The sequence below is a fragment of the Balaenoptera acutorostrata genome, chromosome 14, assembly GCF_949987535.1.
Source record: "Balaenoptera acutorostrata chromosome 14, mBalAcu1.1, whole genome shotgun sequence".
Classification (NCBI taxonomy): Eukaryota; Metazoa; Chordata; class Mammalia; order Artiodactyla; family Balaenopteridae; genus Balaenoptera; species Balaenoptera acutorostrata.
In genome coordinates this window covers 15,039,757-15,058,209 of record NC_080077.1, presented here as the reverse complement: position 1 = coordinate 15,058,209, position 18,453 = coordinate 15,039,757, and the positions used below count along the sequence as shown (strand labels likewise).

At 40.5% G+C, this 18,453-nt stretch overlaps 1 protein-coding gene across 1 annotated transcript in view; it reads left to right on the top strand.

Moving 5' to 3' along the window:
- CCDC170 (coiled-coil domain containing 170) overlaps positions 1 to 18,453 on the top strand; it is a 132,321-nt gene that overhangs the window by 70,308 nt on the left and 43,560 nt on the right. The window contains 2 exon segments of the mRNA XM_007196928.2: positions 10,348 to 10,492; positions 14,646 to 14,831. Coding sequence (XP_007196990.2) covers positions 10,348 to 10,492; positions 14,646 to 14,831 — 331 coding nt within the window.

Below are 18,453 nucleotides of genomic sequence, written 5' to 3'. Positions count from 1 at the left end.
TTAAGATACACTTTAAAAATTCTGTGTATAATAACTTAAATCACTTTACTAATAAAATACTTGATACTTGTTTTACTTATTTCATCTTATAAAGATAAAAACAAAAGCCAGTGCTTCCAGCTCCGGTCCTCTTTCTCTCCTTCCACGTACTACCAAACTGCTGGAACGTGTTTATACGTACTCACTGTACCAACTTCTCTCCTTTCTCAGATCTACTCCACTGAATCCACTGGTGACCAGTGACCGCGCATTGCAAATTCAATGATCAGTCCTTTCTTACTTGGCCTTCCAGTACATGAGCCAACAGTTGGCTTTTCTCCCTGAACCACTTTCTCGTTTTAGCTTCCAGGACACTGCGTGTGCCCACTTTTGATTTTACCTTTCTAGCCACTCTGTCACAGTCTCTTGCTTTGTCCTCCTCATCTCCTTGACTTCCAAGTACTGGAGTGCCCCAGGGCTCAGTCCTTGACTCTCTTCTCCTTTCTATCTAAATTCACTCTCATCCAGTCTCATGACTTAAAGTATGATCTACATGCTTGTGACCCCCCACGAGCATGTAGTTTCTAGATCTAGCCTAGACCTCTTCCCAGCGCTCAAGACCCACATATCTTGCGACTTACTGGGCATCTCCATGCGGATATCCAACAGGCATCTCAAATGGAACATGTCCAAAATACCTCCTGGTGTTTCCACAAAATCCTCCTGTGCTTTTCCTAATCTCGTTTAATGATAATTCCATTCTTCTAGTTGATCAGGGCCAAAATCTTGGATCATCCTTGTTTCTCTTTCCTTGATCCTTCAGTAAATATCATCATCTCTCTCTGCCGTCCAAATAAATCTAAGTTTTGACAACTTCCCATTGCCACTAACTTGATCTTAGCGACTACATCTAAAATTTCACCCCAATCCTCCCAAACGTTTCTTACTCCCTTTCCTGCTTAATTGTTTTTGTCTCCAGCCCTTTTATAATATACTATACATTTTACATACATTTATTTTTTGATTATTGTCCATCTTCCCAACTAGAATGTAAGCCCCATGAGGGCAAGGATGTTTATCTGTTTTGTTTACTGCTGTATCTTTAGCACCTTTAAGCATAGTAAGTAGCATAGTAAGTGCCCAATAAATATTTATTAAACAAATGAGTAATAAAATGATATATATTCATTATAAGAAAGTTTTAAAAGATATAATAAAGTGCCCCCCAAAATTAAAATTACTCACAACCTTACGATTCCAGAAATGCTATAGTTAACATTTTGTTGAACAGATCTTCAGACAGTTGTACATAAATGTCATAATGTAGTGAACTATTTTTCCTGAATAATATGTTGTAAATACTTAAAAAGTCTTTCATTGTATCATTTTTAATGGCCAGTGATATTCCATTGCCTGTTAATATCATAATTTACTTAACCAGTTCTTTTTGCTCTTTCCTTTAGGCACTTAGATTAGTTCCACTCAAAAAATTATTATAAACCAAGATGCAGTGAGTACCCATGTGCATTCATATTTTCACATTTATATGATTATGTCTTTATGATAGATGCCTGGGACTTTGTTGGGTCAAAGTGAAATGCAAATAGAAGTGGAAATAATTTAGAAACTCCTGGAACAGAGAAGTAAGACTGAAATCTTAAATGTACAGAATCATTTACATAAATAAATCAGAGCCATAGCATTAACTATGACTTAAATGAGTGAGAGAGACTGACTAAATGTTACCTTTCATACGCTGAAAGTAAGAACTTAGAGATATATTGATGTTGGTCTTTTATTGTTATACATTTTTTCTAAATAGAAATATGATATGCTTTTGAGTATATGCAATTACATGCTTTGTTAATCTTTGAATAGCGTGAAAGAATTTGCAGTAAACACTCAACATGGTAAAAAGGGAAAGCAATAATCATGTTTATTATCTAGGGTACTAAAAAATGATGCCAAATTATTGAAATGATACTAATTTGCCTTTAAAATATGTCTGTTTTTTATGATCTCTTAGTTTTTAACATTTAAAGAATTAGAAATAGACTGTGCTATTTTAGCAAACCTATCTGAGATTTGAAATAAAATGTTCACAGCAGAGCATAAATTGACTGATTTTCCTTGATTGGCCCATTCCAATACTCTTTAAAAATTCTGGATGTGCAAAAACTAATAGTGATCTTTGCTGATGATTGAACACCTCTCTTTTCCAGGGGTGGGCACATCCCCTGCTTCTGATGTTTTTTTTTTTTTTTTAACATCTTTATTGGAGTATAATTGCTTTACAATGGTGTGTTAGTTTCTGCTTTATAACAAAGTGAATCAGTTATACATATACATATGTTCCCATATCCCCTCCCTCTTGCATCTCCCTCCCTCCCACCCTCCCCATCCCACCCCTCCAGGTGGTCACAAAGCACCGAGCTGATCGCCCTGTGCTATGCGGCTGCTTCCCACTAGCTATCTATTTTACATTTGGTAGTGTATACATGTCCATGACACTCCCTCACCCTGTCACATCTCACCCCTCCCCCTCCCCATATCCTCAAGTCCATTCTCTAGTAGGTCTGTGTCTTCTTTATTCCCGTCTTGCCACTAGGTTCTTCATGACCTTTTTTTTTTTTTTCCCTTAGATTCCATATATATGTGTTAGCATACTGTATTTGTTTTTCTCTTTCTGACTTACTTCACTCTGTATGACAGACTCTAACTCCATCCACCTCATTACAGATACCTCCATTTCATTTCTTTTTATGGCTGAGTAATATTCCATTGTATATATGTGCCACATCTTTATCCATTCATCCGATGATGGACACTTAGGTTGCTTCCATGTCCTGGCTATTGTAAATAGAGCTGCAATGAACATTTTGGTACATGACTCTTTTTGAATTATGGTTTTCTCAGGGTATATACCCAGTAGTGGGATTGCTGGGTCATATGGTAGTTCTACTTTTAGTTTTTTAAGGAACCTCCATACTGTCCTCCATAGTGGCTGTATCAATTTACATTCACACCAACAGTGCAAGAGTGTTCCCTTTTCTCCACACCCTCTCCAGCATTTATTGTTTCTAGATTTTTTGATGATGGCCATTCTGACCGGTGTGAGATGATATCTCATTGTAGTTTTGATTTGCATTTCTCTAATGATTAATGATGTTGAGCATTCTTTCATGTGTCTGTTGGCCATCTGTATATCTTCTTTGGAGAAATGTCTATTTAGGTCTTCTGCCCATTTTTGGATTGGGTTGTTTGTTTTTTTGTTATTGAGCTGCATGAGCTGCTTGTAAATCTTGGAGATTAATCCTTTGTCAGTCGCTTCATTTGCAAATATTTTCTCCCATTCTGAGGGTTGTCTTTTTGTCTTGTTTATGGTTTCCTTTGCTGTGCAAAAGCTTTTAAGTTTCATTAGGTCCCATTTGTTTATTTGTGTTTTTATTTCCATTTCTCTAGGGGCTGGGTCAAAAAGGATCTTGCTGTGATTTATGTCATAGAGTGTTCTGCCTATGTTTTCCTCTAAGAGTTTGATAGTGTCTGGCCTTACACTTAGGTCTTTAATCCATTTTGAGTTTATTTTTGTGTATGGTGTCAGGGAGTGTTCTAATTTCATACTTTTACATGTACCTGTCCAGTTTTCCCAGCACCACTTATTGAAGAGGCTGTCTTTTCTCCACTGTATATGCTTGCTTCCTTTATCAAAGATAAGGTGACCATATGTGCGTGGGTTTATCTCTGGGCTTTCTATCCTGTTCCATTGATCTATATTTCTGTTTTTGTGCCAGTACCATACTGTCTTGATTACTGTAGCTTTGTAATATAGTCTGAAGTCAGGGAGCCTGATTCCTCCAGCTCCATTTTTCATTCTCAAGATTGCTTTTGCTATTCGGGGTCTTTTGTGTCTCCATACAAATTGTGAAATTTTTTGTTCTAGTTCTGTGAAAAATGCCAGTGGTAGTTTGATAGGGATTGCATTGAATCTGTAGATTGCTTTGGGTAGTAGAGTCATTTTCACAATGTTGATTCTTCCAATCCAAGAACATGGTATATCTCTCCATCTATTTGTATCATCTTTAATTTCTTTCATCAGTGTCCTATAATTTTCTGCATACAGGTCTTTTGTCTCCTTAGGTAGGTTTATTCCTAGATATTTAATTCTTTTTGTTGCAATGGTAAATGGGAGTGTTTTCTTAATTTCACTTTGAGATTTTTCATCATTAGTGTATAGGAATGCAAGAGATTTCTGTGCATTAATTTTGTATCCTGCTACTTTACCAAATTCATTGATTAGCTCTAGTAGTTTTTTGGTAGCATCTTTAGGATTCTCTATGTATAGTATCATGTCATCTGCAAACAGTGACAGCTTTACTTCTTCTTTTCCGATTTGGATTCCTTTTATTTCTTTTTCTTCTCTGATTGCTGTGGCTAACACTTCCAAAACTATGTTGAATAATAGTGATGAGAGTGGGCAACCTTGTCTTGTTCTGGGTCTTAGTGGAAATGGTTTCAGTTTTTCACCATTGAGGACAATGTTGGCTGTGGGTTTGCCATATATGGCCTTTATTATGTTGAGGAAAGTTCCCTCTATGCCTCCTTTCTGCAGGGCTTTTATCATAAATGGGTGTTGAATTTTGTCGAAAGCTTTCTCTGCATCTATTGAGATGATCATATGGTTTTTCTCCTTCAATTTGTTAATATGATGTATCACGTTGATTGATTTGCGTATATTGAAGAATCCTTGCATTCCTGGAATAAACCCCACTTGATCATGGTGTATGATCCTTTTAATGTGCTGTTGGATTCTGTTTGCTAGTATTTTGTTGAGGATTTTTGCATCTATGTTCATCAGTGATATTGGCCTGTAGTTTTCTTTCTTTGTGACATCTTTGTCTGGTTTTGGTATCAGGGTGATGGTGGCCTGGTAGAATGAGTTTGGGAGTGTTCCTCCCTCTGCAATATTTTGGAAGAGTTTGAGAAGGATAGGTGTTAGCTCTTCTCTAAATGTTTGATAGAATTCGCCTGTGAAGCCATCTGGTCCTGGGCTTTTGTTTGTTGGAAGATTTTTAATCACAGTTTCAATTTCAGTGCTTGTGATTGGTCTGTTCATATTTTCTATTTCTTCCTGGTTCAGTCTCGGCAGGTTGTGCATTTCTAAGAATCTGTCCATTTCTTCCAGGTTGTCCATTTTATTGGCATAGAGTTGCTTGTAGTAATCTCTCATGATCGTTTGTATTTCTGCAGTGTCAGTGATTACTTCTCCTTTTTCATTTCTAATTCTATTGATTTGAGTCTTCTCCCTTTTTCTCTTGATGAGTCTGGCTAATGGCTTATCAATTTTGTTTATCTTCTTGAAGAACCAACTTTTAGTTTCATTGATTTTTGCTATTGTTTCCTTCATTTCTTTTTCATTTATTTCTGATCTGATCTTTATGATTTCTTTCCTTCTGCTCGCTTTGGGGTTTTTTTGCTCTTCTTTCTCTAATTGCTTTAGGTGCAAGGTTAGGTTGTTTTTTCGAGATGTTTCCTGTTTCTTGAGGTAGGCTTGTATTGCTATAAACTTCCCTCTTAGAACTGCTTTTGCTGCATCTCATAGGTTTTGGGTCGTCATGTCTCCATTGTCATTTGTTTCTAGGTATTTTTTGATTTCCCCTTTGATTTCTTCAGTGATCACTTCGTTATTAAGTAGTGTATTGTGTAGCCTCCATGTGTTTGTATTTTTTACAGATCTTTTCCTGTAATTGATATCTAGTCTCATAGCGTTGTGGTCGGAAAAGATACTTGATACGATTTCAATTTTCTTAAATTTACCAAGGCTTGATTTGTGACCCAAGATATGATCTATCCTGGAGAATGTTCCATGAGCACTTGAGAAAAATGTGTATTCTGTTGTTTTTGGGTGGAATGTCCTATAAATATCAATTAAGTCCATCTTGTTTAATGTATCATTTAAAGCTTGTGTTTCCTTATTTATTTTCATTTTGGATGATCTGTCCATTGGTGAAAGTGGGGTGTTAAAGTCCCCTACTATGATTGTGTTGCTGTCAATTTCCCCTTTTATGGCTGTTAGTATTTGCCTTATGTATTGAGGGGCTCCTATGTTGGGTGCATAAATATTTACAATTGTTATACCTTCCTCTTGGATCGATCCCTTGATCATTATATAGTGTCCTTCTTTGTCTCTTGTAATAGTCTTTATTTTAAAGTCTATTTTGTCTGATATGAGAATTGCTACTCCAGCTTTCTTTTGATTTCCATTTGCATGGAATATCTTTTTCCATCCCCTCACTTTCAGTCTGTATGTGTCTCTAGATCTGAAGTGGGTCTCTTGTAGACAGCATATATATGGGTCTTGTTTTTGTATCCATTCAGCCAGCCTGTGTCTTTTGGTGGGAGCATTTAATCCATTTACATTCAAGGTAATTATCGATATGTATGTTCCTATTCCCATTTTCTTAAATGTATTGGGTTTGTTATTGTAGGTGTTTTCCTTCTCTTGTGTTTCTTGCCTAGAGAAGTTCCTTTAGCATTTGTTGTAAAGCTGGTTTGGTGGTGCTGAACTCTCTCAGCTTTTGCTTGTCTGTAAAGTTTTAATTTCTCCATCAAATCTGAATGAGATCCTTGCTGGGTAGAGTAACCTTGGTTGTAGGTTTTTCTCCTTTATGACTTTAAGTATATCCTGCCACTCCCTTCTGGCTTGCAGAGTTTCTGCTGAAAGATCAGCTGTTAACCTTATGGGGATTCCCTTGTGTGTTATTTGTTGTTTTTCCCTTGCTGCTTTTAATACGTTTTCTTTATATTTAATTTTTGATAGTTTGATTAATATGTGTCTTGGCGTTTTTCTCCTTGGATTTATCCTGTATGGGACTCTCTGTGCTTCCAGGACTTGATTAACTATTTCCTTTCCCATATTAGGGAAGTTTTCAACTATAATCTCTTCAAATATTTTCTCAGTCCCTTTCTTTTTCTCTTCTTCTTCTGGGACCCCTATAATTCGAATGTTGGTGCGTTTAATGTTGTCCCAGAGGTCTCTGAGACTGTCCTCAGTTCTTTTCATTCTTTTTTCTTTATTCTGCTCTGCAGTAGTTATTTCCACTATTTTATCTTCCAGGTCACTTATCCGTTCTTCTGCCTCAGTTATTCTGCTATTGATCCCATCTAGAGTATTTTTAATTTCATTTATTGTGTTTTTCATCGTTGCTTGGTTCCTCTTTAGTTCTTCTACGTCCTTGTTAAATGTTTCTTGCATTTTGTCTATTCTATTTCCAAGATTTTGGATCATCCTTACTATCATTATTCTGAATTCTTTTTCAGGTAGACTGCCTATTTCCTCTTCATTTGTTAGGTCTGGTGTGTTTTGACCCTGCTCCTTCACCTGCTGTGTGTTTTTTTGTCTTCTCATTTTGCTTATCTTACTGTGTTTGAGGTCTGCTTTTCACAGGCTGCAGGTTCGTAGTTCCCGTTGTTTTTGGTATCTGTCCCCAGTGGCTAAGGTTGGTTCAGTGGGTTGTGTAGGCTTCCTGGTGGAGGGGACTAGTGCCTGTGTTCTGGTGGATAAGGTTGGATCTTGTCTTTCTGGTGGGCACGTCCACGTCTGGTGGTGTGTTTTGGGGTGTCTGTGGCCTTATTATGATTTTAGGCAGCCTCTCTGCTAATGGATGGGGCTGTGTTCCTGTCTTGCTAGTTGTTTGGCATAGGGTGTCCAGCACTGTAGCTTGCTGGTCGTTGAATGAAGCTGGGTCTTGATGTTGAGATGGAGATCTCTGAGAAATTTTCGCCGTTTGTTATTACATGGAGCTGGGAGGTCTCTTGTGGACCAGTGTTCTGAAGTTGGCTCTCCCACCTCAGAGGCACAGCCCTGATGCCTGGCTGGAGCACCAAGAGCCTTTCATCCACACGGCTCAGAATAAAAGGGAGAAAAAAATAGAAAGAAAGAAAGAAAGAGGTTAAAATAAAATAAAATAAAACTATTATAATAAAAAATAAGAAAAAAAATTAAGAATAAATGTATTAAGAAAAATTTTTTTTTTAATTTTTAAAAATAGATTTATTAATTTTTTATAATAAAAAATAAGAAAAAATTTATTAAGAAAAAAATTTTAATTTTTAAAAATAAAAAATATGAAAAAACTTATTAAAAATTTTTTTTTAATTTCTAAAAATAGGAAATAAGGAAAAAATTATTAAGAAAACATTAGGAAAAAAAATTTTTTTAAGTAAAAAAAGAAAAAGACAAAACAAAACAAAACAAAAAAACGGTCGGACGTAACCCTAGGACTAATGGTGAAAGCAAAGCTATACAGACAAAATCTCACCCAGAAGCATACACATATACACTCACAAAAAAAGAAAAAGGGGAAAAATTAATATATCCTACTCCCAAAGTCCACCTCCTGAATTTGGGATGATTCGTTGTCTATTCAGGTATTCAACAGATGCAGGCACATCAAGTTGTTTGTGGAGCTTTAATCAGCTGCTTCTGAGGCTGCTGGGAGAGCTTTCCCTTTCTCTTCTTTGTTCGTACAGCTCCCGGGGTTCAGCTTTGGATTTGGACCTGCCTCTGCGTGTAGGTCGCCTGAGGGCGTCTGTTCCCCGCCCAGACAGAACGGGGTTAAAGGAGCAGCTGCTTCGGGGGCTCTGGCTCACTCAGGGCGGGGGGAGGGAGCGGTACGCGGAGGAGACGGGGCGAGCCTGCGGCGGCAGAGGCGTCGTGACGTTACAGCAGCCTGAGGCGTGCCTTGCGCTCTCCTGGGGAAGTTGTCCCCGGATCACGGGATCATGGGACCCTGGCCATGGCGGGCTGCACAGGCTCCCGGGAGGGGCAGTGTGGAGAGTGACCTGTGCTCGCACACAGGCTTCTTGGTGGCGGCAGCAGCAGCCGTAGCATCTCCTGCCCGTCTCTGGGTTCCGCGCTGATAGCCGTGGCTCGCGCCCGTCTCTGGAGCTTGTTTAGGCGGCGCTCTGAATCCCCTCTCCTTGCGCACCGCGAAACAAAGAGGCAAGGAAAAGTCTCTTGCCTCTTCGTCAGCTGCAGACTTTTTCCCGGACTCCCTCCCGGCTAGCACCAAAGCCGGAGCCTCAGCTCCCAGCCCCCTCCCGCCCCAGCGGCTGAGCAGACGAGCCTCTTGGGCTGGTGAGTGCTGCTCGGCGCCGAGCCCCTGTGCGGGAATCTCTCCGTTTTTCCCTCTGCGCCCCTGTTGCTGTGGGATCTGTGCTGATAGCCGCGGCTCGTGCCCGCCTCTGGGGTCCACGCTGATAGCCATGGCTCGCGCCCGTCTCTGGAGTTTGTTTAGGCGGCACTCTGAATCCCCTCTCCTTTCGCGCCGCGAAACAGAGAGGCAAGAAAAAGTCTCTTGCCTCTTCGGCAGCTGCAGACTTTTTCCCGGACTCCCTCTCGGCTAGCACCGAAGCCCGAGCCTCAGCTCCCAGCCCCCGCCTGCCCCGGCGGCTGAGCAGACAAGCCTCTCGGGCTGGTGAGTGCCACTCAGCACCGATCCTCCGTGCAGGAATCTCTCCGCTTTGCCCTCCGCACCCCTGTGGCTGCGCTCTCCTCCGTGGCTCCGAAGCTTCCCCCCTCTGCCACCCACAGTCTCTGCCCACGAAGGGGCTTCCTAGTGTGTGGAAACGTTTCCTCCTTCACAGCTCCCTCCCACTGGTGCAGGTCCCGTCCCTATTTTTTTGTCTCTGTTATTTCTTTTTTCTTTTGCCCTACCCAAGTACGTGGGGAGTCTCTTGCCTTTTGGGAGGTCTGACGTCTTCTGCCAGCGTTCAGTTGGTGTTCTGTAGGAGCAGTTCCACGTGTAGATGTATTTCTACTGTATCTGTGGGAAGGAAGGTGATCTCCGCGTCTTACTCTTCCGCCATCTTGCCTCGTCCCCCCGATGTATTTTTTATTATAGTTATGCTTGGCCATGAGCCAGGGAAAGCTCTAAGTAACCCTTATGGATCATTGTGTAGTGACCAAAGCATGGTCTCTAGACCCAATGTAGCACCACTCTCTTTCTTCCCCACGAAGCCACAACAGAGACTCACAGCTGCGTGGATCCATGTGTGATCTAGAGAACCACCTTCCACTTCTGCAGATCCTAAAATGTCAGGAACAGGAGGCAGATAGTCTGTCTCCCTTGCTAAGATGCCGTAAAGATCTCCCTACATTTCTGCAAAGTGTACGTGCCCCAGCGTTGTTTCCACTTTTCTCCCTCTTTTACTGGGCTTGCAAGACGATATCGTGCTCTGTGTCTGGGAAACTGTGTTGTGTTGAAATGATTATTGGTTACTTCCCGACAGAGAGCTTGAGTTCTGAACTTTGACGAATGTTCTCTTCTTTGGTGTTAAAACTTGACTTATTTGTTATTTGCCCGACAGAAAAGGTTTAAAGGAAAACGAGGAGAATAAGGATCAAGTCTCACAGAATTGCAGGAAACGTGAGGAATTTCTGGCTCAACTTCATGACTGCCTAGATCCAGGGAAGAAGAATGAAAAGGCATCAGATGAAGATTTAATTCTAAAGGTATTTGTATGAAGATTAAAAAGACTATACATTTAGTGGTCATTCTGAAGTGTGCCATAGAGGAAGAGCTGTAGTTGAGCCTGGGGGGGCAGGAGAACAGGACAGGAGCCCTAGGACAGTACTAATTGACTGCGTGACCTGGGAAAAACCATATCACCTCTCTGAGACTCAATTCCAAGATCCTTTCTAGCATTATTTGAGATTAATTATTCTCCAGAAGGGATTGATTGTGTTGTCTAAAATGTATTTAGGTTGTCAAATACAACTAATTATTCATTTTAATGATTTGTTTTAGGAAGATTTTTGTTTGTTTGTTTTGGTTACAGACAGAAACACATACACACACACAACCAAAACCAAAACCAGCTGTGTGTCATTTTTGGGATACTTTTTGAGCATAAGGTTAAGATGATCTCTAAAGTACTTTTTAATTTTACACTAAAGCCAAATAAATAAAAATCCTACTTTAATGGTAGGTTGCCATTGAGATGGAAATTAATTATATCACTACCTGGACTGTAGTGATTCATTAGAGAGCCTGAAGGTATTTGAATGGACACCATATCTCTGCTCATTTATAAACCTTTCATATCCTTGCTTCCTGATAGATTTCCATGCAGCTATTCTTTTTTTAAAAAAAATATTTATTTATTTATTTAAATGGACGTATGGTTGATTTACAATGTTGTGTTAGTTTCAGGTGTACAGCAAAATGATTCATATACATATGATTCAGTAATATATATATATGTATTATATATATATTCTTTTTTAGATTCTTTTCCCTTATAAGTTATTATAAATTATTGAGTATAGTTCCGTGTGCTATAAAGTAGGTTCTTGTTGGTTGTCTATTTTATATATAGTAGCGTGTATATGTTAGTCTCAAACTCCTAAGTTATCCCTCCCTCCCTTCCCCCTTTGGTTACCATAAGTTTGTTCTCTATGTCTGTGGGTCTATTTCTATTTTGTACATAAGTTCATTTGGATAATTTTTTTTTAGATTCCGCATATAAGCGATAGCATATGATATTTTTCTTTCTCTGTCTGGCTTGCGTCACTTAGTATCATAATCTCTAAGTCCATCCATGTTGCTGCAAATGGCATTATTTCATTCTTTTCTGTGGCTGAGTAATATCCCATTGTGTATATGTACTGCACCTTCTTTATCCATTCATCTGTTGATGGACATTTAGGTTGCTTCCATGTCTTGGCTATTGTAAACAGCACTGCAATGACCACTGGGCATGCAGCCATTCTTTTTTTTTTTTTTTTTTAAATACATGGACTCCCGTATTTATTTATTTTTTAAAATTAATTAATTAATTAATTAATTTTTGGCTGTGTTGGGTCTTCGTTTCTGTGCGAGGGCTTTCTCTAGTTGCGGCAAGCGGGGGCCACTCTTCATTGCAGTGCGCGGGCCTCTCACTATTGCGGCCTCTCTTGTTGTGGAGCACAGGCTCCAGACGCTCAGGCTCAGTAGTTGTGGCTCACGGGCCTACTTGCTCCGCGGCATGTGGGATCTTCCCAGACCAGGGCTCGAACCCGTGTCCCCTGCATTGGCAGGCAGATTCCCAACCACTGTGCCACCAGGGACGCCCGATGCAGCCATTCTTAAAGGCCTCCCCTCAGTGGGTTATTAGTAAGCGTCCCACATGAACTCTGTGAAAGCTGCGAAATGATAACATTTTGCTTCAGGAAGTTCCACCTCACTGATGGGTTTTGGTTGCTCAGGCCTGGGGTCTGTCTGATACCCTCAAGGTGCTGGATTCAGCTCCTCTTCTTCCCTGTTGCTAACATGTGACCAGGAGCCTGGCAGGAAAAGTCCACTTCACATTGTAGTTTGGGGGGTTATCTTTAAAGCCAAGTGGTGGGGAAAAGAAAAGGAAATTAAGAAGCTTCTTCCTTCCGGCACCCTTTCCCTCATCAGAGACAATCTCCAGGTGCTAATCTGGGTGTTAATACTGTATTAATCTTGCCTTTTTATATTCTGTACTTCGAATGCTTTGACATCTGCGGCCTTGCTGACCCAGGAAAGACTGGGTCCCAGGATTAGCCAATTCCTAGTAAATGACTCTCCTGGGTGCACAGCTTTCATATGCAAACCAACAACCAATACAGAGCCCATACCCCAGCCACTTCTTCTATCAGGCTTTTATACTCTGGGCCACTATCCAACTAATCACCCCAGGGTCAGGTGCCAGACAACTAGAGATGGCTCCTACACTCCAGAACCCACTGAAATTACGCAAACTAGGCAACTCTAAGCTTGCTTACCCTGCCTCACCCATTCCTTCCTGTGGAAAACATGTTTTCTCCTGGCTCTCTCTGTCTCCTGACCAGCCCTGGTGCTCCCTGGGTGGCCCTGCATGGCATGGTGTGCCCCTTCCTCTCAGAAACTGTGAGTAACACAGTTTCAGTGTCTCCTGATCTGTTGGCCTCACCATACCTGAATGATAATATAACCTATATTTTAAACAGGTACTGGGACCCTAGAGTTTTAGCATCCCAAACACCTGAGGAGGTCCCTGTCTTAAAAAAAAAAACCCCAAAATCTCACTGGCCAAGAGCAAAAAGGCTACTGTCTTGAACACTCACTAGGTGTTCCCCTGAGAAGGTGAACAAAACCACTGCAATTTCAAAGCCATTCCCTTACTTTTATTGCCCTTATAACCACATGTACACACACACTCTAAGGAAACAGTAGAAAAGAAGGGATTCCTTATTTGACATTCATTCATCCATTTCCCATACATTTAGTGAGTGATTACAGGATGCTAGACACTGTTCTGGGTGCTGGGATACAGCAGTGAATGAGACAAGACTGAGTCTGTGCCCTCCTAGAGCTTCCATTGTTGTGGTTAAAGATGCTGAGGAAATAAACAAATATCCAGTATTATCCCATGTAGTAAAAGGTGCAAAGAAGAAAAACAAATCAGGATATGGGGAAAGAGAGTGAAGCAGGATAGAGGCATGACATGCTACTTTAGGTAGACTGGCCGAGGAGTGCCCCTCTGAGATGGGGACTTTGAAAGGATGTTGGAGAGGAAGCATACAAATATGAGGAAAAGTGTTCAAGAGAGAGGGAACGGCACTGAGTCAGGAGCAGGGCACCGTGTTGGCAGATTGCTGAGGCTAAAAGATACGTCACTTCCCCTGATTGTCCTAACACAAATGCTGACCCTGTCATGAGGGGTTTCGGGTCTTTCTACAGGCATCCTTGAGCTGTCTTCGTGGCTGTTTCCCTGGGGCCAAGGAGCCTGGTTGGTTTTATTTTCCCTCCTTGTAAATCATACAAGTCTTATTCTCCCAGCTAACCACTCGAATACATTGTTTGAGCATGTTATTCAGGATTTTTCTATGCTTATATTAATAAGAAGGATTTTCTTTTTTTAAAAAAGAGAGTCCTGGGCTTCCCTGGTGGCGCACTGGTTGAGAATCTGCCTGCCAATGCAGGGGACACAGGTTCGAGCCCTGGTCTGGGAAGATCCCACATGCTGCGGAGCAACTAGGCCCGTGAGCCACAACTACTGAGCCTGCGCGTCTGGAGCCTGTGCTCCGCAACAAGAGAGGCCGCGATAGTGAGAGGCCCGCGCACCGCGATGAAGAGTGGCCCCCGCTTGCCGCAACTAGAGAAAGCCCTCACACAGAAACGATGACCCAACACAGCCAAAAATATATAAATAAATAAATCAATTAATTAAAAAAAAAAAAAAGAGTCCTGCTTTCTTCTCTGTATGTCCCCACCCTGTGCCAGGTAACGCCTTGCAGGCAGTTGGTGCCAGTGGATGTGGGCTGAATAGAACGCCCTTGCTTCCTTGCCTGCTGTAACTGTAGAAACATCACCGGCCCTTGAGTATTTAGCAGCCAGGGGCGTGCTGATGCTTGTTCTTCTGGGAGCTTTTGGCTGAACTTTCATCATTGTTGCCTCGTAGCTACCTTTTGATTAATTTTAATTTGACCACTGGGTCTGCGCATAACAAGAGCATTTAGAGGCTGCCTTTGAAAAAGTTATCTTTTGAGTGGATGGAGGGATAGCTCTTTTCCTGTTTTCATGTGATAATGCGATCATTGGGGTTTATAGATCAGAATTGCTTAGAGTGGTATGAAATTATTAATTTTTACGGGACAGCTGTAATTGCTTTCTCTTCAGCTTGGAGAGCTGTGCAAGGAAAACGCATTCGTGAAAGGACAAATTGTTACTCTTGAAGAGACTAAAAATGTCCATGAGATGGAGGCAAAAGCTAGCAGAGAAACAATCACGAGGCTGGCTTCAGAAGTAAACAGAGAGCAGCAAAAAGCTGCCTCCTGCGTTGAAGAGAAAGACAAGCTGAACCAGGTACAGTATGTGGAGCGTGTTTATGAAGCAGAAATTGAAAACCAGCTGTGGATGAGCACACTAGTGTTATTGACTGCAATTTCAAAGGCTCCTCTCAGCAGGGGGGCTGGAGCTCCATGGGCATCAGTGACCTGATCTGGCCATTGGATACAGTTTTTTTCTAATTAGAAAAAAAGAAATACAAAACACTTCAAAGTAAAAAGTTTGTAGCTAATACGTCTTATTTGGTTAAACTGTAAGGATTACAAAATTTTTAAATTAATTTTTGAACAAATAGGTAATGCATTCACAAGATACAAAATTCTAAATGGACACAGGGGAATGTGATGAGAAGTTATCCCCCAATCCCTTCCCCCCAGCCACCCAGTTGGTCTCTCTAGAGGCAACCTGTTAACAATTTCTTATATACCTTTCTAGAAATATTCTACATATATATATGCATATTCTTTTTATTTATTTTTAACACAAATGGCAACATACTCTGCACCTCTATGTTTTTCTTTTTATTTACTTTTAAAAAAATTGGTAAGACACTACACACTATTATACACAAGGCTGCTATGAATAATCTATCAGTTCTCATATGTGAGACTATATCAGCAAGACAAAAATCCTAGAAGTAGACTTGCTGGGTCAAAGGATATGGGGTTTGTAATTTTGAGAGATATTGCCAAAGGGAAGTGACTCTTAATTCCAAACTTTTATTTATCCAATGAATTGCTTTACCTTTTAAATTAGCTGGAGCCTGTTTGAGCATGGGAATTAATACTGTATTTTTTTTTAACACTATATAATCCTTTAATTATATTTTTAAAACTTTGTGTCAAGGAAACTAATTATGGGATTAATAATAACAATTAATTTCCAAAAGCAAAAGTGAGCTAGTGCAATCAGTTAATAAAATACATAGGAGAACACTGAAGAGTAAAGGAGATGGGGTTTAAAATTAAGGAATGACTAATGCTGAGAAAGAGAGGCTTCATGAAGGGTGAGGGTTCAGTGGTGTCCCACAGGCTGTGACGGGGGTTCTGGAGTTGGCGGGATACAGTAGAAGGAGCCATCTTTGTGGGATCATCTCTTAGGTCTTCCAGGTCTACAGTGACCTCACTGCCAAGCTGAGGTGAGATGGGAAGTTGGAATATGAAAGTGATCCACAGTAATGATAATAATTTCTATTTCCCCCCAATTCTCTGTATCAAAAGCCCTTCTTACCACTGGATTTCTTCTTCTGTCACATTAACTTTGTGAAATGAGTAAAAATTTTATCACTGTTATCAAGTCACTTCAATCATTTGAGCACCTTGTCTTAGTCTCCTTCGGCTATCATAATAAAATGCCATACACTGGGTGGCTTAAAAAACAGACATTTATTTCTCATAGTTCTGGAGGCTGGGAGGTAATTACATTTAGTGACCTCATCTAAATGTAATTACCTCTCAATGGTCCCATCTCCAGACACCATCACGTTGGATGCTAGGGCTTCAACATACGAATTTTGAAGGGACACAATTCAAATAACTCAATTATTTTTCTTCAAATTTTTCTTACAGAAAATTTCAAACATGTATAGAAAGGAATACAATGAACATCCATTTATTACCCACCCAAATGCAACAGTTGTTAGCATTTTGCTGTATTTGCTTTATTACTTTGTATACACACACACACACACACACACACACACACACAAAATAGGTTTAGACATCGTATGTATTGTTTCTGACTACAGCAGCATATATATTCTAAGAATAAGGACATTACCGTACATAATCACAATATCATTATCACATCTAAAAGTCAACAATAATGCCACAATATCATCCTTGAAGGTTATCAGACCCACAAGTTTTTTGTACTCCTTAAGAGGTGGAATTTAATCCCCCTCCCCTTGTGGGCTGGATGAATTGGCTCACTTCCAGTGAGTGGAATATGTCAGAAGTGGTGGGATCTCACTTACGAGGTTGGGTTATGAAAACACTGTGGCTTTTGTCTTAGATACACTCTCTTGAATTCCCTTGCATCATTGCTTTTGAGGAACACGAGCTGTCATGTGGTGGGGCACTCAGGTAGCCAGCTGCATGGCCCAGGTGCCCAGGAACTGAGGCCTATCAGCTACCATGTGAGTGAGCTTGGAAGTGGATCCTCCTTCAGATGATCTTGAGATGACAGTAGCCCTGGTCAACAGCTTGACTATAACCTTCTGAGAGACCTTGAGCAAGAAACACCCAGCTAAGTCAGTCCCAGATTTCTGGCCCATAGTGCTGTGAGATAATAAATGTTTGTTGTGTTAAGCCACTAAGTTTGGGCTAATTTGTTACACAGCAATAGATAATCAATAACCATCTAATATTGACATTCAAATTTCATCATTTTCTACAAGAATGTCTTTTATAGCTGTTTTCTTTCCCAAATTGGGGCTCAGTCTAGGTTCATTCATTGCATTTATTTGTTATGTTTAACCTTTTATAGTTTTTCAAAAAATATTATTGACTTGTACAGAGTACAGAGCAGTAGTCTGATTGTTTCTTCAAGATGTTATTTAACTTGCTTATCTATGCCCTGTACACTTAAAGTTGGATCTAGGGGCTGTATTGGATTAAGGTTAAACCTTTTTTCACAAAAAATTAATGAATTAATTAATTTTTGGCTGCGTTGGGCCTTTGTTGCTGCACATGGGCTTTCTCTAGCTGTGGTGAGCAGGGGCTACTCTTTGTTGTGGTGAGTGGGCTTCTCATTGTGGTGGCTTCTCTTGTTGTGGAGCATAGGCTCTAGGCACACGGGCTTCAGTAGTTGTGGCATGTGGACTCAGTAGTTGTGGCTTGTGGGCTCTAGAGCACAGGCTCAGTAGTTGTGGCGCACGGGCTTAGTTGCTCTGCAGCATGTGGGATCTTCCTGGACCAGGGATTGAACCTCTGTCCCCTGCATTGGCAGGCGGATTCTTAACCACTGCGCCACCAGGGAAGTCCCCAGGTTAAACCTTTTTGGCAAGAATATTTCAAAGCTAAAGTTGTATACTTCATATTGCATTGCATTAGAAGCAGATAGTGTTAGATTTTTCCATTGTTGCTGAAACTAAGTTTGATTGCCCATATCTTTAGTGTAAAGGTACATTTTTTTTTCCCTGCGGTTAAGTAAGGTATCTGTGGGGTGATCATTGGCAGGTTATTTCTGTTCCGCATCAAGTTGACCTAGTGATGTCATCATCCATTGATTCTTTTCTGGATTAACTTACATCAGGGGTGGCAAAGTGGTAATATTCTAATTTCATCCTTCCTTCTACTTATTAGTTGACATTCTTACATAAAGAAAAGCTTTTTGTTTTCTTACCTTTTATTTTCAATTCTATGGACACATGGATTTTTATTTATTGATACTTAATATGTTATAATCAATTATTCTCCTTTTGGCTTTCCAATCCTCCATGTTTGGCCAGGACGAGTCCCTACAAGATGGTCTCTGTGACCTTATAACCTGACTCCTTTAGTCTTTCAATGCTTCCTTGCCTTTTGATAGAATATGATGTCTTAGGCTCAATTTTCAGACCACAGAACTAAAAGCAACCTATTCTCTATGGAGCTTTGGCTCCTTTTACTGGGGAATGGTGCTTAGAAACCAAGATTCA